The sequence below is a fragment of the Cimex lectularius genome, unplaced genomic scaffold (assembly GCF_000648675.2).
Source record: "Cimex lectularius strain Harlan isolate CLEC.00 unplaced genomic scaffold, Clec_2.1 scaffold102, whole genome shotgun sequence".
Classification (NCBI taxonomy): domain Eukaryota; kingdom Metazoa; phylum Arthropoda; class Insecta; order Hemiptera; family Cimicidae; genus Cimex; species Cimex lectularius.
The window spans coordinates 1485315-1509445 of NW_019394228.1; the positions used below are offsets into that span (position 1 = coordinate 1485315).

General features: G+C 33.1%; 1 protein-coding gene across 1 annotated transcript in view; it reads right to left on the bottom strand.

Annotated features, from left to right (window-relative positions):
- Positions 1-21111, bottom strand: part of LOC106665447 (nuclear receptor subfamily 2 group E member 1-like) — a 38808-nt gene extending 17697 nt beyond the window's left edge. The window contains exons 1-3 of the mRNA XM_024230371.1: positions 21058-21111; positions 10241-10321; positions 10002-10163 (exon numbers count right to left, since the gene is read on the bottom strand). Of these exons, the coding sequence (XP_024086139.1) occupies positions 10002-10163; positions 10241-10321; positions 21058-21067 (253 nt within the window). The 5' untranslated portion in view covers positions 21068-21111. The remainder of the gene's footprint in view (positions 1-10001; positions 10164-10240; positions 10322-21057) is intronic.
- Positions 21112-24131: the final 3020 nt, after the last annotated feature.

Genomic DNA, 24131 nt, shown 5'->3' on the forward strand with positions numbered 1-24131 from the left:
TAATTATATCGGTTAGAAAATTTCTAAGAGAAGAGTTTGTTGCAAGAGCCACGATGTCCCAACAGTACACACTACACAGGGAATTAAATCCGAATGGAAAAACAAGCAGAATTTAGATCCTCGATCGATGGTTGGTGAAGTTAAGGGGCGAGTTGCTTAACATGAACTAAAAACCGTACCAACCTTCTGAACTAGAAGAACGCCTTCTGAACTTAAAACCAATGGAGGACTTTTTTAATTTTAATGCGGTTTGCCCTATTCCTTCTAAATAGAGACGATTGTTCTTTGGGTGCAGTGTATTCTCAAGAAAAGAGTTTAAGTTGTCNTCGAAACGTTGGCACGATAAAGAAAATGTTTTTCTGAAACCTACATCACACCAGACCGCATCTCACGATTTCTAAATAATTATCGATTAACGGTCACTAACCCCCACACATAGTTTTATCTATCTATTACTCCTCATTATTATTATTTTTAGTTCTCCTTCATTCTTATATGTATTTTCCTTTTTATTGTTGTTTATCCTTATTTCTTCTACTTCATCTACTTTTTATTGTGTTTATTCCATTTAATTACTTTATTATATTAGTTTCTAATAAATTATTTATTTTATTTCAGAAAAATGTATACGTTTGTTATCCGTTTACAATAATATATAATCAGATGGGTTAATATTATTTCGCAGTATACAATTATTTATTTAATTTATATATTTTACTTTATTGTTTTTTTTTGTTAGCTTGGTCATTTCAGCCCCGAGCGCATGCAAAAACATTGCACATTCAATACGCATTCACGCAAATAAATACATTCACACCTTCATAACATCGCATTCATTCTTTTTAGTAGATGGAGCACTTGAGAATCTAATTGGGGGTCGATGGGGATACTATTACACCATCAACCTCTCCCCATTCACTCTAATAAATACATTCACTCTTACAAAAACAGAAACAACATATTTTGACGTCACCAAAAAAATTCCCAATTCTCCTAAAAAGCGGAACAGGGGACCCTGAAACTCGCCATTCTTAAATCCGACGACATACCTACACGCTCTCTGTATGGAGCCGAGGCATGACATCCCTCTATTATGTGGGACACATCGAGTAATCGGCCAGGGGCAACTGCGTTGTTATTATTATTATCAAATCCATTATATTTAGTTGTCTATTGACCAAATTACTTTTTTAGATTAAATAATCTTTTTACGTAAAGATTTTGGCCGAAATGAAAAAGGCAGTGCCACAAGCGGGATTGGAAAATTAAATTAGACAAGAAACGACAAAATCCACCGTACAACAAAGTTCAATTAATTATTCTTCCTAAGGTATTGGTTGAGGTAAAAAAGTCAGTGCCACGAGCGGGATTCGAACCCACGACCTTCAGCTAAATACGCCGCTGCTCTACCCCTTCAGATATCGCGACATCGATACACTCGGATACGAACTTCCCATCTCGACCTACAACCTTTCGAATTTTCCCTCCTTTTTGTAATTTTTCAAAATTTGAAAGGTTGTAGGTTGAGATGGGGAGTTGGTGTCCGAGTGGATCGAAGTCGCGATGGCTCAAGTGGTAAAGCAACGGCGTATTTAGCCGAAGCTTTTTCTACTAGCTTTTTCATTTCAACCAAGACCTTACATAAAAAGATTAATTAATTGTTATCATTATTAGTATTATAACTGTTCTCACGACCTTCCCGCAGACGGAGTAACAATGCCGTTTATTTTTTAAACGTTTATTTTTTATTGCGTACATTGTTTACAAGTTTAATAAACTTTATTATTATTATTACTCTTGTAAATTTCAATTACAGGTTGATTGAATGTGTGCTGAGATAACAGACGATAAAATTATTTGACTGTCTATTAAAGGCGTGCACTGTTTCACCGTTTGGAGCCAACCTCGGTGATTATTGTACTGATTGGTCGGTAAGCAATTAATTCCATATCCTCAAACATATATGCAAATGTGAGGACAGAGCGCTGCCCAATTATTTGGATCGTACACCCGCCCTGGATATATTATTATAGAGGGAATGAGGTTAACCGATGTTTTCCTTCCAATCACTTCGTTTGTTCAAATACTGTTGGGAAGGCCATCAACGTTGGGATTACAGCTCATCTGCATCATCAATACTGGTATTAATTTATATCGAGATTACTCCCAAGCGGCGTTTACACCTTTGTTTGTTCTGATTTCACAATCTTACACTTATCCAAGGAAAAAGAAAACACTGCTTCTTTTATCAAGCTTTCGGCCGTCTATGACGCCCTCATCAGGACTTTATTTCAACGAAAACGAAGTAAAAGTTTGAATTAAAATTCATAAAATTATTAATTCGAACATATGACATACAAAGAACTCGTAACAGGCACATCTACCGGTCTCTAAACTCGTGGCAGTGATACCAAGAGCTCAACATTATTCAATATCAACAGCTTACAACATAGTCAATAAAAAGAAAATATAAATTAGACGAGAAACGACAAAATCCACCGTACAACAAACGTACAGCAATGTTCAATTAATTATTCATCCTAAGGTCTTGGTTGAGGTAAAAAAGTCAGCGTCACGAGCGGGATTCGAACCCACGACCGCTTCAGCTCAATACGCCGCTACTCTACCGCTTGTGCTATCGTGACTTCGATCCATTCAGACACCAACTCCCTATCTCAACCTACAACCTTTCAAATTTTGAAAAATTACAAAACTTAGGGAAATTCGAAAGGTTGTAGGTTGAGATGGGAAGTTCATTATACGCTTTATTATCTGCATTAATTAAATTTAAAAAATTAAAACAAATTCTAATTAATTATTGAAGGCTAATCATTTATATCAAGTATGATGTCAAAGTAGAAATGAGTGTGATTTGTCCGAATATAAAATACTTTGATCTCATTTATTTTTATCTTCAGATTATATCATCACGAATCTTTAATAATGTGGTTTCCATCAGAAAAACGAAAGCCAAATTCGGGTAGTAGTTTTTTGTAAATCCGTCTAGTCCTTATGCCTGGCATCTTTAATTTCGTCAAAGACTTTAATTAAAGCTGATAGGAATGTATTTTTGGGGTGCACTATTCACGATTATGGTTTTTTTAAAAGATTGTTTTTGAAAATACCCAACAAAAAAAAGAAGTTGAATATGCAAATCAACAAAATAATTGGTGAAATTCTTTACCATATTTTTTTTTAAATTCTTCATCTTGTTTGTAATGTCAGATCCACGAGTTTTCCTATTTTTCTACTTTTATTTTTTAGTAAGTGAAATGTAAGTTTAAAGTAAGTGAAATCATTAAAATGGGTCACTTTTTGGTTTACTGTTTGTGTCTTTACTCAGCGCGCGTAAGCAGACCAAAATGATCGTTAACGACCGAATAAGTTATGTTGGGAAGCCCATAGGGGTGAATAATTCTTACGAATAAATGAGATTATTATCTGAAAATTATGGATTATAAGACATTTGACTCAATTGACTAATAAGCAAGGGGATAAAAAAGATTTTTTTAAAAGTATTTTATTTTTACTGGTTTCACTTTATCCATGGAAATTGGTAGTAGTTCATTGAACAACTTCAGTATTTTTTTCTCTCTTTATTAAAATGATTGCATTTCGGGTTAATTCAAAGTCTTCAGGTGACGATTCCATATTTATTTATGCATTTTTATTTTTATAAGTTATCTTTCGTATATCCTTAAATCAATATTTATTGATTTGTTCATATGTTTATATCGTCTGTTAAAGAGGGGTTGTCGGAATTAGCCGGAAATGATGTATTGGATCTTCTTGAGGTCATTTGACAGGTGAATAAAAAACATCACCATTGGGTTTCACCAAGCTTTCGGCGAATGTTCCGCCATCTTCAGGGCCTAATTTATTGAAAACAAACAAACCACCAACCGGTGGCACTGATAAATAGGCCCATAAATGATTTTAAAGAAAAATGTGTTCAAAATGCTGCTCTAATGGATAACATTACCCCCAATGCCAAGATGGAGAGGAGTGATAAGCCAATTTCATTTAGATCAATCACATATGTACCTAATGTATCCCCGAAAATTAAGAAATTGTTTAAAGATAAGATGGGAAAAATTGGTGTCACGTATAAATTTAAAAATAACCTTAGATGTTTACATTCAAACCTAAAGGCGAAGGAGCCAATAAGCTCACAGTCAAATGTGATTTACAACGTGTCATGTGCGGGTTGCCATATCCAATATGTTGGGCAAACAAAACAAAAAATTGAAATAAGAATGAACCAACATAAACTGGACTGTAAAAATAGAAAGAAAACCACGGGATTGGCAACACATGCGACAGAAAGTGGTCATTTCTTCAAGTTGGACTCCCCTAGGATCCTGGGCAGAGAGTTGGACTTGGAGAGACGACTGCTTTTCGAAAAAGTCTGTATTCATGTTACNACGAAAATGAATTATTTTTGGTCTCTTATTTTTTTACAGGTTTCAATTCATCCACGGACATTGGTGGTAGTTTATTGAACAACTTTAGTATTTTTTATCTCTTTATTAAAATGAATGCATTTCGGGTTAATTCAAAGTCTTCAGGTGACGATTTCATATTTATTTAGGAATTTTTATTTTTACAAGTATTATCTTTTATACATCCTTAAGTCAACATTTTTGTTTTGTTTATATGATTATAACCCATCTGTTAAAGAGGGGTTATCGGAATTAGCCGGAAATGTGTTAATTTTAATAAAGATAAAAAACCTGGAGTTTGACACTTGTTCCAACAATTTGACTCGCAATTCTAACAATTCCAGCACTCAAATATTTGCACAGCGCGAAAACAGAGCGGACATTGTTTGTGGAGACATTTCTCCCGGTTGGCCCGCTGGATTTCAACGTGATTCCCGTGGATTCACCGACCTTTTGTGTGTTCGTGTAAAAAAAATCCGTCTTGGGTTTTCTCAAACCCCCGGCTTAATATTCATACGTTCAGACCATCTTCCCCCTTCCGAACTGAGTGTATTTCTATTACAGAAAGGAAAATGTTATATCGGGAATTGTTACAACCCAGGGGGAGCTTAGATTTCAGAGATATTGCCCACCTTTTGTTGGACCTGATAGGTATCACTCGACGGGGAATATAGCCGCCGGCGGACATTACAACGGCCTTTTGTTACCTGTGCCAAGTAGATTCTTATTCTGGATTTATAGCTTATTCCGGATACTCGTTTCCCACCTTTCCATTTTAAAGGTCCATACAATTTTTTTTATGTTTCCGACGCAATAAATATCAACGACCTATTTCACAGACAATGATAAATAAAAAGAACCAAAGGACAGTTTATTTTCTTTATTAATATTCAATTTTTTATGATTATTAATTTATATTTAAACGTATATTATATACTTTTTATAATAAATGAGATAAGATATACAAAAAGTTACAAAAATCAAACGGCGCTTCCACTAAAGTAGGCCAACAAAAAACCTTTCGAAAATAAAAGAAAAGAAAACAAACAATTCGGGTTTGTTTTAAGCTCGCTGTAAAACCTTTAATACAAATTTTTATGCCAAAACAAAAATAAATATTTTTAGCGGGATTAAACGGTGAATTTTTTTTTTCTCCCTTGTCCTGTTCCACCTAAACCACTTTGGGTTTTGTCCAAATTTAACTTGATTAAAAATTAATCTTTTTATGCAAGGTTTTGGTTGAAATGAAAATGTTAATGTCACGAAGGTCGTGGGTTCGAATCCCACTCGTGACACTAGCTTTTTCATTTCAATCAAGACCTTACATAAAAAGATGAATTAATTGAAAGAAGTAATTTAGTCAACATAAGCAAAAATAAACATTTTTAGCTGGATTAAACAGTGAAATTTTTTCACCCTTCTCCAGTTCCACCGAAACCACTTCGGGTTTTATCCAAATTTAACTTTATGAAAAATTAATCTTTTTATGCAAGGTTTTGGTTGAAATGAAAATGTTAGTGTCACGAAGGTCGTGAGTTCGAATCCCACTCGTGACACTAGATTTTTAATTTCAACCAAGACCTTACATAAAAAGATGAATTAATTGAAAGAAGTAATTTAGTCAATCAGACTACTAAAAATAATGAATTTATTACAAATGTCGGAAAGGTGACTTTTCTTTCTTTCAGCCTGTGCCAAGAATGTTTAGATTTTGACGCCAATAGTGAGAAAAAAAGGATGAAATAAACAACAAACAACGAAATAGACTCCTTATACGTTTTATTTTATATTTGCGATTCTAATTTATTTAGTATGCCATTATGAATAGTTTATAATGTTTTTGACTTTTTTTAAAGTTTTCTGTGGATCGATGGAGTTATTTCGAAGTTGTGACTTTTTATGTGTTTTTAGAAGGATAAAATCAGAAGCATTTGTGAAGTGAAGAATCTGACCTTTAAAAAAATTATATTTAGCGCGTGTTTTGGTGCGAAGCCGCATATCAAATATTTTTTGTGGCTAAAAGAATTTGAATTTTCTCCGTCAAAAAGTAGTCAAATTGGAGGGGGGAATTTATTCATAGTCATTCTATCTTCAGTACTTTAAACCTTTTCATATTTTTTATGTACTTATCACGGACTTTAGGGTATCTATGCTTCTTTTTTCCATAGTAATGAGATTCTTTACATTAAAAAATTGATTTCAGAATAAAAAAATGAGAGGAGAGTAAGGCACTATTAAGAATATTTTCTCTACGATCTAACCCGTTTTTTTAAGTTAACCACCACAGCGACTTTTTAAGAAAACGGAAGTTGAGAAGACGCCATGTTTAAACTTGTATACAATCAAGTGCAATTTTTAAATGTGTCAATGTTTTTGAGTGAGTACGTTGGGAAAGAGGGTTTTTTTGATAACATGATATTTTTACATTAATTTTTTTGGAATTTCAGAAATTTACATCCATCAAAATCTTATTATATTAAGTTTAAATTGTTCATTATGTATAGTTTCTTTTATGCAGTAACATAAGGTAAAGTTCCCAGGTTCGAAATGTACTTACAACTGGCCTGTTTTTCAAAAACACCGACACAAAAACACCGGAGGTTAAAAAACCCCAAAGACAAGTAGTCCTGTTAAAATGTAAGTATACGAGATTTGTGTTGGACGCTATATAACCTTGTAGTTTAAATACTATCGTAAAACGACTTCAATCTTTAAAACCCGGAGTTATTTGAGTCGGGGGCAACTAATAGGCTAAACCATCACGACGTCTCGGTCTTGAGGTGAGGTATCCTGAAATTGCACTTAAAAAACTCTCTATAATTAAAAGCGAATTTATCTTATTCAATTTTCTATTTCACACAAATCATTAATCCAAAACCAAGTAAAGAATTACTGGAAAAAACATTGATGATCAAACACCCAGGTGACACAAGTAGACAATTTTTATGTGTCTACATATATATATCTTTAAAGAAAAACACATGGAAAATTTGTAGTTATAACTAATAAAAATAGATGAACTGAGAAGCACCAGTTCTAGAAAAATGAAGCTACCACCTATGGAGAATTTATTTAACTAAACTTACTTTATTTAAAAAAATGAGCATTGAGAAAATGACAATGAAAAATGATATTTTTAAGTATTAACAATTTCAATTTTCTCTTCTTTTATAGAAACGTTTCTCAGTAGAGGCTTACAGACTAACAGGCAATTTTCAATGAAGATCATAATTTCGTTAATACTCTGTAATAAGAGAAGTTCCGATGATCACGCTAATAAATCAGTTTAAATTGTTTCAGGGTTTAGCAAAAATGATTAAATCAGTTGTATACTTTGGAATCTCCATGGTGGTTTTCTGACTTTGCAGTAATCACGGAAGATATTTCAAAACAAATAACTTCATTTTTAAATCTTCGGATGTGTTTGTTTTACACGTAGGCGTACCAACTTGTTTGAAGCAACATTGACGCTGACCGCGGATGGAGTTTAAAAGACTTCTTGTTTATTTGTATAAACGATAGTTGCGAAATTGAATATTGCCACAACGTATATAGCATAAGTTGAAGGAACTCTGGAAAATCTGAGTGAGAAAGAAAGGATGACGCCTCGGGGAGGTCTAGGGTTGTCACCCGAGTTAGAGTGGTTTATGGGAAAGATTGAAACGCCCCGGGGCCTTTTAATTCATCTCCAGGGCCAAGAAGCGCTTTAAAGTTAAGTACTCTTGGAGAGAGATTCCTATGTCGATTAAGTCGGTTCACGCCCCTCGTATATTCGTATTTCTTCCCTCTTTCGAGTCGTCTTTCATCATTCATCGGGCATTCGTTAAAAAATTAAACGAGAGGGTTGAAGGTTTAACACAAATCACTTGTCTGTGATCCTAAGCCGGATGAACGTGTGCTGGTATTCCCATGATTCACACTTCACATATCATCGATTCGCAACGGTCCGAATACAAGTAATTAACAATAATTTATTTCGTTTCAGCCCGTTAGTCTTGCAGTTGGGGGGAACCAAAACGGATTTAATCTATCTCAGGTATTTTTAACTTCTAGTTTATATGTAATAAGTATTTTTCAAATTTTTCCCTCTCGAAAAAATCTCAANTTTTTTATCTCAACTAAAAACCTTAATTAATTGTATGATATTAATTGGTCAAGCGGACCACGAAACTAGTGAAATTAATTATTAGGTTGGTGAAAATATATCTATGGAACCATATAAAATCGTATAAAAGGGAATGGACCAAAGGGAAATTACACAGATCTAGCTGTGAAATGGACAGCAAAAACAGCCATGATCTGTGGCCCAAAATGGTAGAAAACGACCAAAGTACAAACAAATGGTGTTATTTGAAAACTTGACAAATTTCTTTTTTTTGGCACAAATTAGAATAGAATAAATAGTTTTTCTGTTTAAATCTGTCAACTTGATTGTAATATTCCTGTAAATTAGAAATGTTAACAAGTTCCGAATTCCGTCCAAACTTTCCATTGTCAATGTCCAAAATTCCAACCACTTTCCGACCTGGCCCGTTTATTCTCGCTATGTTTTAGCAATATGCATATAGTCTATAAAGAAGAAGTTTCAGATTTGACTTAAAATATTAACTGATTGGAAAGAACAGTATATTGAATTATTTTGATTTCTATGATTTGCAAATGTTAGTTTGTTTGTTGTTTTTTAATTTTATTTTTGAATGATCTAACATATTTAAAAAGTATTGGAGGTTTTTTAAGTAATTATTTCTTGTTATGCTTTATGCTTATACTTCTGTCTAAACAATTAATTAAGGTTTTAAGTTGAGATAAAAAAGTCATTGTCACGAGCGGGATTCGAACCCACGACCTTCAGCTTGATACGCCGCTAAACTACCACTTGAGCTATACCCCACCTTTTGAATTTTCCCTCCTTTTTGCCATTTTTCAAATGTCAAATCAAAAAAGGTGCGGTTGAGATGGGAGGTTAGTGCCCGATGGGATCGAAGTCACGATAGATCAAGTGGCAGAGTAGCTGCGTATCGTCGTGGGTTCGAATCCCGCTCGTGACACTGACTTTTTTATCTCAAGTAAAAACCTTAATTAATTGGTCTAGCGGACCACAAAAACTAGTGAATTTAATTTTTATTACTATTAACATCGCATTTTAGTACTTACTGGGTGCTTAAAATTAATCCGAATTAGGCTTTTTAAATACGATTTTTTTAAACCTATTTTACTGAACGCGTCTGTTGGTTTTTGTAACTTTTTACATATCTAATCTTGTTTAATACGGTCTTGCTTACTATTAAGTTATTCTAGGTCAAAACTCAAATCATCACTCACATGTATAAATTGGGACAAAAATATATTTAAAAAAATGTAAGTTACTATCCTATATTTTTGACATTGTATCGTTAGAAAAATCAGATTCCAGGTCGGTAACCTACTTTCGTTAATAGTCTACTGAACTGACAGATATAACATGCTTGCAACACAAAATTGTATAAATTAAATTGTATATAATTTTTTCAATTTTATGATAGTTTTAAAATGGTCAAAGAGGAAAATTATGTCGCTTACCGTCTTTGTTCATCGCTGACTGGAAACACTTCGTCAGACGGCAGGCTCTACACTGATTTCTGTGTGTTTTGTCAATTGGACATCGGCCTTTAAGATCTCCTTGGGCTTTGCAAGTGTAAACTCTGTTCCTGTGGATGCTCCTTTTGAAAAAACCAGAACAACCTGAAAACGGCTCTTTTGGAATATACACGTCTTTTTTCGAAGCGGGGTTTTTTCCCTTGAAAAATTTTCACACCTACCGTCACAACTGTATATACCGTAGTGCTTTCCGGAACTTCTATCCCCACAAACTTTGCAAGGAATATCCAACAGTCGATCACCTTGAACAAACGGATCAATTAAAACCATAAAACCATAAAGTCTTCTCTTGGCTTAAAAGAAAAAATAGAGACATAATTTGTAGACCCTACTACGCCTTAAAGAAGAACTATGAAAAATATTTATGTACTATCATAATAGGAACAAGGTATAAATTGAAGATTTAAAGGTTTAAAGTAAGGTATAGATTACTTACATATAAGTAGACTAAACAGAAGTAGAAAAAAGGACTCATTGGCCAGTATAAATAAAATTTTGGTCGTGTCAGTTGTTAATTTAAATACGATTTTTATTATTCGTTTTTAATTAAGCAATTAGCTCTTTTAATTTTTCGAATCCTATTCCTACTGTTAGTTAATGATTCTAAAACATTTTTTTTGTCAGTAATAACATTAGGGATAATCCTCCTCCCCTCCTTTTCGATTTTTCCAGGATGGTGCACCCGATCAGTCGACGATTGATCTATTAAGGGAGGCAATAAAACATTATCCGCCGCCCACCCTCTCGCTTTATTAATTTGCAATTGTAATGAGGTCACATACGTTCCCCTCCTTTTAAGGCTAATCTGAAACAGTTGACGTTCTACCCACGGACAGACAAAGCGATACAGTTCTGACATTTGGGATCAAGGGTAGCGATTTATTTTCAGTGTGATGAACTAGAAATAACGACAGAAAGTGATGAAAGTCCAGTAATAAGCCAATAAAAACGTTCTATTCTTCAATTTGGAGATTGTGAGATGCGGTCTGTCGTGACGTAAGTTTTAGAAAATTTTCTTTATCGCGACAACGTTTCGATCTTTATTGAGATCCTCTTCAGGGCTCAAAGTGTACCCACTTCTATTAAATATTGTTGTTTGGTTGTCTTTGATTATACTGGTCTAATTCTTGCTCATTCGGTTATGGAACCTCTCTCTCTCTCTCTTCCTCTCTCTCTCTCTCTCCCTCTCCATCTCCCTCTCTCTCACTCTCTCTCTCTTCTCTCTCCCCCTCACACTTGCCTCTCTTATCTCTCTCTCTCTCTCTCTCTCTCTCTCTATCTACCTATGTATCTATCTCCCTCTATCTTATCAATGTATATATCTATCTATCTGTCTATCTAATTTATCAATCATTCAATTAATTTCTCATCCTTTTCCCCAGTCGGGCGCTCATTCTCTCTTTGCCACTTTCTCAAGATTTGACCGCCAGTCTCTCTCCCTCTCTCTTTCTCTCTCACTCGCTTCGGCACTCCCTCTTCCTCTTCCCCAGTCTAGTGCTCATTCTCCCTCTTTCTCAGGATTTGATCGACTTTCTGTCTCAATCTATTTATTTATCTATCCCTATATCTCTAACTAGCTATCCATCACTCTCTATCTTTCTCTCTCTCTCTTCTTTCTCTCTCTATCTCTCTTCTCTTTCTTTCTGATTTCCATATATCTATCTATCACTCTTTCTCTACTCTATCTATCTATCTATTCATCCATCTATCTATCAATCTCTCTTTCTCTACTCTATCTACCTATCACTGTTTCTCTACTATATCTCTCTATCTATCCATCCATCTGTCTATCACTCTTTCTCTACTCTCTCTCTCTCTCTCTCTCTCTCTCTCTCTATCCATCTATCTATCTATCACTCTTTCTCTACCATATCTATCCATACATCCATCTATCTATCACTCTTTTTATACTCTCTCTCTCTCTCCCTCCACTCTCTCCCTTCCTTTCTTAATAAACATCATCTAGGAAAGAAAATGGAGACATTCCAATTGTGACACGCAAAAATAAATAAATATGAATCACATTGTTTATAAAAACGTCGGCCACAAGCATATTAAGCCCAAATAATTAAAACTAATAAAATGTTTTGATTTAATTTTTGTTATCATTACAAGGACGAGTAATTTATTTTGGCGACATCCTCTGGCAGACGGATTTTCTATCTTTTGTCAGTAATTTGTTTGCGAATTATGATCATATTTATTTTAAAAGTACGTGTTTCTATTTATTTAAAGAAAACCGAATAATTTCTGTAAAATTTATCAAATACACTGTGGTTATTCTTTTGATGTCAGGAAAAAACACATAGTTTTTCCTTTTATGAAAAAGATTTTGGTTTTCATTCGTACAATGTTTTTTTTTCAAGATTTGTTTGACTGAATTTGACCTATTGTAGTGAATATTTTTATTCTGATGATTTATTTGTTTTTCCTCGATAGTGTGTACAGTTTCATTAGAAGAAGACCGAATTCCACGTAGGCTAATTATTTTTTCAATTTTTGTAAAATAGAACGAATTTATTATTATTTGTTTTTATTTGTAAATTATTCAGAAATCGTGAGATCCGGTCTGTTGTGATGTAGGTTTCAGAAAAACATTTCCTTTATCTTGCCAACGTTTCGATCTTTATTGAGATCATCTTCAGGGCCACGATTTCTGAATAATTATCGATTAAGGTCACTAATCACCACACATTTAAATTAAATTTCATTCCAAATAATTTTAAAGAATGAAATTAGCTACAAATTTTTTCTTATCATAAAATTGTTCTTTCAATGCCTACTTTATTTTGTATTTTGGCATTATCACAAAATGTATACTTGATTTAAAATATAAAGACTACCTTCAATAAAAGTGTATTCTTAAACCATAAGTTCATTCAGGCAATATAACGATACTTCAAAATTCCGAAAGTACAATTTTTTTGTAGGTGCAAAACTATTCAATAATTTGTGATTTTAACACTATCTTGTAACATGGTCAAAGTTTAATTGGTTGATTTTACAGTAGAGTTTAAACGAAGATAAAACTATTATAGAGATTCAATAGTGTTCGTGGTCCGCTTGACCAATTAATATTATTCAATTAATTAAGGTTTTTAGTTAGGATAAAAAAGTCAGTGTCGCGAGCGGGATTCGAACCGACGACTTTTGGCTTGATACGCCTTGAAAAAAGGCAAAAATTAAAAAAAGGTGAGGTTGAGATGGGAAGTTAGTGCCCGAGTGGATCGAAGTCACGATAACTCAGGTGGTAGAGTAGCGAGCGTATCAAGCGTGGGTTCGAATCCCGCTCGTGACACTGACTTTTTTATCTCAACTAAAAACCTTAATTAATTGAATGCTATTATAGAGAGCAGAAATTCTTAATCCGTTCAAAATATTGAATACTCTGGATCTTGGTATGGTCTGGATGAAAAGACAAATTCAATCGTTATCTGCCAAGATCTCGACCATATGGACAAAACAATCTTAAGGAAGTTCTTGGCTATCCCGACCATACCGAAATCTAGAGAATTCTTGTGCCATAAGCTTTAAACAAAATGTAAAAACGAAAAAGTCTTTAAAAAAATAAAAAGGACAGAAAATATATCTATGGAACCATATAAAATCGTATAAAAGGGAATGGACCAAAGGGAAATTACACAAATCCACGTGTGAAATGGACAGCAAAAACAGCCAAGATCTGTGGGCCAAAATGGTAGAAAACGACCAAACTACAAACAAATGGTTTTATTTGAAAACTTGAAGAACTTATTTTTTTTGTGCACATAATAGAATGGAATAAATAGTTTTTCTTTTTAAATCTGTCAACTTGATTGTAATATTTCTGTAAATTAGAAATGTTAACAAGTTCCGAATTCCGTCCAAAAATTGTTTTTAAAACTTTCCGACCTGGCCTTTATACTGGCCATGTTTTAGCAATATGCATATAGTCTATAAAGAAAAAGTTTCAGATCTGACTTAAAATATTAACTGATTGGAAAGAACAATATATAGAATTATTTTGATTTTTACGATTTGCAAATGTTAGTTTGTTTGTTGTTTTTAATTTTATTTTTGAATGATCTAACATATTTAAAAAGTATTGGAAGTTTTTTAAGTAATTATTTCTTGTTATGCTTTATGTTTATATTTCTGTCTAAACAATTAATTAAGGTTTTATGTTGAGATAAAAAAGTCAGTGTCTCGAGCGGGATTCGAACCCACGACCTTCGGCTTGATACGCCGCTACTCTATCACTTGAGCTATCGTGACCTTGATCCACTCGGACACTAACCTCCCATCTCAAACCCACCTTTTGAATTTTCCCTCCTTTTTGCCATTTTTCAAATGTCAAATCAAAAAAGGTGCGGTTGAGATGGGAGGTTAGTGCCCGAGGGGATCGAAGTCACGATAGCTCAAGTGGTAGAGTAGCGGCGTATCAAGCCGAAGGTTGTGGGTTCGAATCCCGCTCGTGACACTGACTTTTTTATCTCAACTAAAAACCTTAATTAATTGAATGATATTAATTGGTCAAGCGGACCACGAAAAATAGTGAACTTATGTCTAAAATAAATTTGACTATCAAATATTTAAAAGCTGTTCAGGAATTAATGTTAACCAGGAGTATCAGACGCGGTCAAAATCATGTCAATGCTTGCTGCCGTGCAAATAGGTTCGTTCTTTCGCTTCCGAGGAAAGTGGGGAGGTGTATACGTATGGCTAAGGATGCGGTGGTTTCCGGCATCGGGGATGGGGGTTGGTTGTGACACGCTTTGAATTGATTTCCACACCCCTTATACACCCTCTCTTCGACTAATGGAATATAAACAAGTTTTCGGCTAAACGCCCTACCATTCCATAAGGGCTATTAGCAGGAGCGATTTTTTCCCCGTCTTTATTTTTCTTTTGTTCACCATGGCATCGGGGGAAAACAGCTTTTTAAACCGAACCGATACCTAGTTACAAAACTCGATCAAATCTCTCCCTTTAAAATAAGCATTCAATTATCCGATAAAGTAAGCTTTAAACATTAAATATCAGTGTTTGATTGAACTTTAAGGTTAAATGTTTAAGGATTGTTTATTATTTTGAATTCTGAAGAATAAAACTTGTTGCCTCTGCTATTCTTCTAAGTAATTGACTTTGCGTTAAGTACATCTTTTCAGAATAATTTATTTGTCGTCTGTAAATTTAAAACACATATTTGAAAATGTGCGTAGATAGTTTTTTAAAGTCACATTGCGACCATGGATTGCACCCGGAGGACACATATTAAGAGAAACGAGCCAAACTTACACTAAATAAGAAGCACTAAATAAGAAGCAATTAAGAAGCGAGGAGGTCATCATCATTTGAGATAACCTGACCTCTCGGAATGGTAAAATGTAATAAGGTGTTGGGCAGTAAAGTTAGTTCGGATTTAAAAGCTCGTCAATTTTAAAATCGGGATCAGTTAGTCGATGAAATGAATGTACGTAAGGTACCGTACGCAGTAAGGAGCTTTGACTTATCTGAAGACTTTTGATTAACAGTATCCAAAGTGTTCGCAAATATGTCTTGGTATAGAGTTGAACTTTGACGGCGTAGTCGGTCAAATCTGTTAAGTTGTCTCATAATCCTTGTGCGGAGACTCCATGTCCAGTCTTAATTAGAATTACGAGACCTCTTGGAAGGCCTCCGGCCTCTCCCTGATAGATCAGGGGGAGTCACCCACCTTGGTACCTGAGCGACTCCGAGTTTGGGCTTTAGTCGGGCGCCATCGACTTCTTTGGTCATTTCGGCGCCCTTACGTTCCCTCAAACTAGTCATTCTCACACTCACTCATACACTAAATACATACATACTCCAATATACAAATCCAATCACATATGCATATCCTCTGTCTAGAATCCGAGTCGGAGGGTGTAGCGGTAGCGGAGCAGCGGTGGAGCCTTGAAATAATACGCTGCACCGCCGCCCAGCATACTATTCTAACGTAAACTAAATCTAAACTTTAATCTATGAAATAAATACCCCACTATATACAACCCATAATCCCAATATCTCTTAGAAACCTAAAAAGTTTTTCCTTAAACTCGCTGCCATGCTCGAGCATTCTCCTATAATCCGGCGGTATTCCATTTCGGTCCCTATACGGGGCCAAGCTGCGACACCCCTCCAACACGTGCGACACCGTGAGTCTGTCAACTTGGCATGCTGGGCACCTAGGCCGACTCGCGCCAACCAACAGGTACCCATGAGTCGCACGTGTGTGGCCGATCCGCAGGCGTTCAGTCTTAAATATTTGACTTTAATGGAGATCAAGCTCCTCGTTGTTGATGTTACTGTGTGAGATTTTTTATTAAATACAAACGCACATTGGGTACATTTTCCTCTTGTCCTTTACACGATTTTTTTGCATGACTTCGTTTAATTAAATCATAAATCACTTTATTTTTTAAAATTATGATTGAAACCGTAACAATGAAATGGCTCTGTAAAAATAATCATCCTTTTTACGCACAAAAAGTAGGCATGTTTTAATAAACGAACAAACTTTTTGTTTTAAATTACCATAGCATTAACAATTAATGTGTGGTGATTAGAGAGGCACTCTCAACACGACACGCAAGAATGGCACAATTACACAGAACACAAACACTTTGAGCCCTGAAGATGATCTCAATAAAGATCGAAACGTTGGAACGATAAAGAAAATGTTTTTCTGAAACCTACATCACACCAGACCGCATCTTACGATTTCTGAATAATTAACAATAAAACAAAAATAATTTTTTTAAACAACATACATTTTATACGACAAAATTACTGCGGCTTAAAGCCAATAATGTTACGCTAAATATAAATTAACCAAAAAAAGAAGATAAAAATAAAAATTCTGAATAACGCTTTATCGTATTGTTTTTCAAATAAATCATAATAGTTTAAAATAACAACAAAAGTAATAAAACAATCGATTAAAAAATTATTTAAAAAGTTTAAATTTTTTAATTGTTTACTGAGAAAACAAGTGACTAGCATTTGTTTATGTTGCGGTAGCGGTTCATTTGCATTGAATTTGGAAATAATTAAACAACATAACAAGTTGCATAGGTGAACTGGGTGGATTGAAACTACAAACATATTATTTTATAAAACCCTTGAATTCTATGTATATTTTTAAATTTGAAAATTTTCTAATAAAATAATAAAGATTATAATGTTATTGATTACATTTTCTTAATCTGACATTTACTATATTTATTTTTTTGAAAAAATTACCATGTTAGTGTTTCTTAGTATAAAACCGAATTCTGCATAATTATGACAATCAATAACAACTTTTATTTTATTTCTGGAATGATAAGATGAAACATGGAATTAATTTGATTAAGCAATGAATTAAGTAATGCAATAATTTATTTAGGAATAAACAAACGAATGCTGTAATGCTGTAAAAAACACCAATACTTTCTGTAACGTGGCAAAAAAGTCAAAACTTTTTTTTGATTTTTTTTGCGACTGATATAAATATTTTGAAATTAAGCCGAATGAGGTGAAAGTAATCTATGTTGACAGTGGATTTTTAACAGCTACAAGGTGGTCTCAAAAATGGCAGTATTTGTTAAAAATAACTTCAAAGTCCTAGATGACATCGTCAATGACCATTGAATTTGTAAACAAACAAGTTAAGTTAATTTGAGGCTTTTCCTTAGACATTCTTATGACTTTACACTTATTTTAATTTAATTTAAGATTATTATTGTCGCAGAAGCAAAGCAGTTAACTAGATTGCTCAAATTAAGGAATTGGTCGAAAGATTTTTAGGCCATCAAAAGTGAAATTGAGGGATTTTTAAGGATTGATCCAATGTCATTGAAAATTTTTGGAAACAATACTGGCCTAGAATGATAGCCTTGGGGCACACCGGAGTCAATAATGAGAGGGGACGATAATCCTTCCACGAATCTTACAATAAAGGATTTCTCCTACAGAAAATAATTGATACATCCAAGAAGGGGATGACCTAATCCTAGTTTTTCCATTCGTGCCACGATAAAGAAAATGTTTTTCTGAAACCTACATCACACCAGACCGCAACTCACGATTTCTAAATAACTAGTTTTACTAATGGTCATTGAAAGATTATCTGGGTTTGATAAATATGCTGAGATCTTTAACTATTTTATGTCTAGTTAGGAGCCAGTATGATATAAATGTAACAGTTATAGCTAAAGAACTAATATAACTATAAAAACATATGTACTTAATCGAAATGAAACTTGTATATTTAGAAAAAAGAAGGAGAAATATAAACCAACATAAGAAAACCGTTTGTTTAACTTTTTATTTCATTTGAAAGTTATTTCTTTCTTATAATAATGTTTTATAAAATAAACTAATATTTTATTAATTTATCGTTTTACATGTGTTTCTATAACTTGATGATAATCTACAAGAGGGAAGGATTTAATGTTATTCGTATTCAAGGGTGCAAAAAGTCAAATATTTTGTCATTATTTTACGATTTATAATCTTATCGGGGTGCTAGTTATTTAATTAAAAATTTAAACTGCGTTGTTTTATAGGATTTTACTTTTATTATTATTATTTTGTAATTTTGCAATTTTTTCTACCTCTCACAGCAAACCTAGAAAATAGACTTAAAATACTCACGCGTGTTCAGACGAAAAAATTGAAACGTATTATAATAATATTATAACAAATGATTTACCAATACTTTATGGCTTTATTCTAAAACCTATTTCGTGTCGTCTAACATTACATTTCATTAGTAAAATTTTTCTGTATGTACGTGGGTGTATGTTTATTTATGTAATGATAACTCACACCAACGAATATTTTGTTTAATTTAAATTTCAAAAATTTATACCAAACAAGTTTGCATTATTTCACAATATATAAATTTGTAGAGTTCCGTTTTAGTTTGTAATTATTAGGTCTTATTTTAACCTCTTGTTTTATAGTTGAAAGCCGAAATAGTTTAAACAATTGTTATGATTTACATCATGATGATTTAGAGTTTATTTTTGTTTACATTCCAAAGTTGTTTATAATCCAAGGACCAAACCATAGAGGTGGTGGATTTTTTAAAATTAAAATTTTTGAACTCACTCCTTAACTCTCTTTCTTTCTCTTTCCTCTTTCCCCCTCTTACTTATTTCTCTATTATTTATTAATAATATATTCATAACTCTCGTGTAAGTAATGATTTTTCCTTATTCTTGTATATTTATTTATCTGTTTAACTTTAAAACATTGTTTTAAAATCTCCACTCTTAGTTTATTAACAATACTTTAATTTAAAATAAAAATTGTTTCATTTTTGTTATGTAAAGAATTGGTCACGGTCTAGTGTAGGTTTGGTTGAAAGTTCCCATTCGAACTTATCGAATCTTATTTTTTAAACATTAATCTATTTCCTATTTATTATTTAAACCTTTTTACACTAGTAGAATATAATAATCCAATTTAATCTTAGTCTTTTTTTAAATTTTTTATTTCGCAGAATGATTTGGCTGGAATGTGTGGAATAAATCATAAAATTTTCTTATTATAAGATTAATGTGAACTTAATTTTTAAAATTATGTTTCTTTTGGAGCAGCTTGTGCAGTGTTTAGACATTGTTGTCTTTAAGGAAAGTTGTATTTATGCAATGCTGGCAACACATAAATAACGATAATATTTTTTCCTGATTTTTTTATTTTATTTTATTCCATTTAAAGCCTTCAAACAGTCTTTGAGTTCATTAAGCCATAAAAATCAATTAAATAAAGCGTTTATATATTAAACTTTCATTTATAAAACCTGGAGTTATTCGCTTCGGGGGCAACGCATAGGCTAAACCATCACGACGTCTCGGTCTTGAAGGTGAGGTATCGTGAAAACGCAATTAAGAAACAAAAACTCTCGTTATTTATCTTGACTTATTAAACTTTCTATTAATCCAAAACTAGATAATGAATTACCGGGAAAAAAACGCTGATGATAAGCGGCTCAGGTTAACAAGTCACATTCCAACAACACAGTAAATAAGAATCGTCGAAAGTAGAGAAGGGAATTTTATGCGTTTACATATTCTTTTATTGACCTATTACAACTTATTATTGATGTTTTATGAGTTTTATTTTTTTATGATGTTTTATTAAGCAAAACCTTACATATGCCTAACAAACTAAACGAAATTGTTATCAAGACTAAAAAAGAACACAAGTTTACAAAATTACAAGTAAAAAATGGAATTAAAATATGAAATCTATGATATCCCATAATACAAAAAATAAATGATAAATATCTGCAAAATTAAGAAAATACATGAAAAAAATTTAATGTATCCTAAAATATATGAAATTATGTACCACCATAATTTCACATATATTTTGGGATAACATGCTAATGTTACACAATTTCATATATTTTGGGGTATAATAAATTGTTTTCATATATCTAATTAATTTTACAGATTTTTATCATATATTTTATTATATTATGGGATATCATTGATTTAAAATTATAATTCCATCTTTTACTTGAAATTGTTTAACTTTTGTTCTTCTTTAGTTTTGATAACAGTTTCGTGCAGTTTATTAGACATATGTGAGGTTTTTCTTAATAAACATATCTAATCAATGACACAATAAAAATTATCCATAACTATATGAAAGAAAAAGAAAACGAATAAGGAGACCATTATTAATTATACAATTTTAAATCGCTGGACGAAATGTGCAAGTTTTGTTTACTTAATGACAAATTACTAGAAGAAAATGCTCAGGTTTTGTTTATATTATAAAGTTTTAAAAGATTTGGCTAATTTTACGATCCCGTTATTTTATGGTTTATAGTCATGTAAGGGTTGTCGAGTTAAAAAATTTTTTTTTGGTAGATATAGTTTTTCTTAAAAAACTAGAATTTATTATGATTTTATTAAACTTTTCTGCACTTCAAATGAAACAAAGTATAAGCGAGGAAGATAAATAATTTTTAAAAACGTACCTGTGCCCATTCTCCAGACACCAAGAGGTCAAACCATTATGTAGGTCATTAATTTTTTGACTTACACTGAAAAGTATTGAAACAGAAGTTCACTATGTTGTACTAAAAAAAATTATTATAAATAAATATTTTTAAAAACTTACCCACTTCAAAAAATTAATTTTTTGTATGTTTACAAAGGTGTGACGGAAGAGGAAACCAGTGACAGAATGGTTTGACTATTTGAGGGTGGGGATATATATATATATATATATAGAGTGAGAGAGGGTGCGAGGGGGTAGAAGGAGAGTGAGAATGTGTGTGCTGAGTGAGAAGAGGGATGATTTTGGGGGCGTGGATCGGATAGGCGTGGTCAACCCCCACCAAAGTAGCCGGGGGGTGACTAGAGCAGTAGAGTCAGTAACAACTTAGCACCAACTCCCACCCTTCAGGCACCACCTAGTACACAATCAATCCAGGCCAACACCCCACTCTTCATATTGAAGGGAAAAGGCCAAAGAGCCATTTGATTGATTTATGCAAGTGTTTAGCTGCCTCCTGGCCATCAAGTAAAAAGTTGTGAACCTCCTCCTCGGATTCTCTCCCATCCGACGACTTGTCGATGTTTAAACTGGTTAATTTTCAATGGGATCGGAAGTTAAAACATCACTTTTTTCCGTTTGACTATTATGAATGATTTGATTATAAAATACGACACAAATATGAAAATCCTCTTCAAAGATTTAATACTGATTACTTCAGCATGAATAAAATATTTAGCATAAATTGTGAAAATATTTATCAGATCGACATATAAAAACATAATTTTTTTCTAGAAATGACACAGTTTTTTGACGAGACATAAAGTGCGAGCGGGAAAGAGTGATTGATTGATTGATTGATTGACCGATTGATTAATGTTTTATTTTATTAGAAAGAGAGAAGTAGAGAGATATAAAGATCGATAGATAGAGAGATAGAATGAGATAGATAAATAGATAGATAGAGAGTGAGAGAAAGAGAGAGAGAGTGAGAAAAAGAGAGAGAGAGAGAGAGAGAGAGAGTGAGAGAGAGAGAGCAATTAATCCTTTTATGTAAGGTTTTGGTTGAAATGAAAAAACTAGTGCCACGATCGGGATTCGAACCCACGATTTTCGGCCAGACACGCCGCTGCTCTACCACTTGAGCTATCGTGACCTCGATCTACTCGGACACTAACTTCCCATCTCAACCCCAACATTTTGAATTTTCCCTCCTTTTTTTTGCCATTTTTCAAATGTCGTGTAATCGAGTATTTTTTTTAGCCATTTCATTCGTCGCCGAGAATTAAATAGATTACACGAAATATAAAAATGTCAAAAAAAGAAGGGAAAATTCAAAAATGTGGGGGTTGAGATGGGAAGTTAGTGTCCGAGTTGATCGAGGTCACGATAGCTCAAGTGGTAGAGCAGCGGCTTATCTAGATCGTGGGTTCGAATCCCGCTCGTGACACGTTTTTATCTCAACAAAAAACCTTCATTAATTGAATTTCTATTTACATAGGACATACACATTGGTTATAAACATGTCGTACCAAGAGATAATTCGTCAGTTCATAAAAAAAAGTTCACTGTTAATTATAAAATGTTTTTTTTTTCTCATGGCTTTGAAAACCCATAATTCATGCGTGCTTATTGTATGAACCCAGTACTATGGCGGCCGAAACAGTAAATATTTTAAGTTTAGTAAATAATTGCAATAGGTATAATTTATATTTTTGTTATTTACAGGTTATTTTGAAAGAAAAATATAAGATTTAGCTAAATAAAAAATTAAACAAGCAGTTAAACTGAATAAACCAATTTTACCAAAAATCTTGCTGTGAAAAAATTGTTACTTGTTACTTTAAAAAAATCTATTGTCCTGGATGTTGAAGGCTGATTTATTTGTTTAAATCTCTTCGCAAATTAAAAAAGAAACATACATATTATATGTTCTTTATCAATTGTAATTGATAGGGTGGTTTTTAATTTTTTAAATTTTTTCCAGAAGAACATTGAATTTACAATTAATTAATCTCATGTCGCAATTGAGGTTAATAATATTTTTCTTTGTATTTTGCAACAATTTGTACAATGTGAGAAGGCCGGATTTAAAAATTCATACCAAATTTTTCCATTATTCATATTTTGATCCGAATTTTCCTTCGTCTTCAGTTTAGATTGGATGAATTCAGCAGGGAGAACATACGGGCCCATAATGGTCAGCGGTTCAACAACTCGTAGCCTGCTAGACATAAATTTAAAATTAGCGATTGCTTCTGGCAAAACCAAATGAAGCGCTGAAAATAACTTTTGGGGGCGTCGGTGGCCGCAACGGTTTAGGCGCCCATCATTGTGAGGTAATGGTCCCGGGTTCGAACCCCTCATACTCAAAAATGGGCTTTTTTCAAAAATACCAGCACCCCGAGGGTTGATATAACCTCTGCTGTTGCAAATCCTCGATAAAAAAATAAATAAATAAAGATTATAACGTCACGATAGCTCAAGTGGTAGAGCAGCGGTGTATCTAGACGAAGATCGTGGGTTCGAATCCTGCTCGTGCCATTGACTTTTTTTTATCTCAACTAGAAACCTTAATTAATTGTAATATATTAATTGGTCAAGCGGACCGCGAAATTAGTGAATTTAAAGATTATAACTTATTATATTATAAGTTCATTTTTATTAGGCAGGTACATTTATTAGATTTTGACAACAAATATTTTGCCAGGAAATTTGTTTGTACATAGACAAATAAATATAACTTTAAAATACTGTTATACCAACATATAAAAATTGAAGGATGATTGTTTAAAAATCTTAAAAGAGATTGTCTTTATGAATCCGATGGGTAATGTTAAAAAATAAATCGATTTTACTGGTATTTTTATTTCATTACTGCAACAACCGGTGTTCCCGTCGGTAAAAAAAATTGTCTTTCGGGCAAAGTAAAGACATCGAAAACGAATCAATTCAAGCGATAAAGGGCTAATTAAGGGAAACAAGGGTAAGGTACCCTTAAAACAACAATCCTCGAATTCTGTATCCGTGCCCTTTTTCCCCGCTGAGATTCGT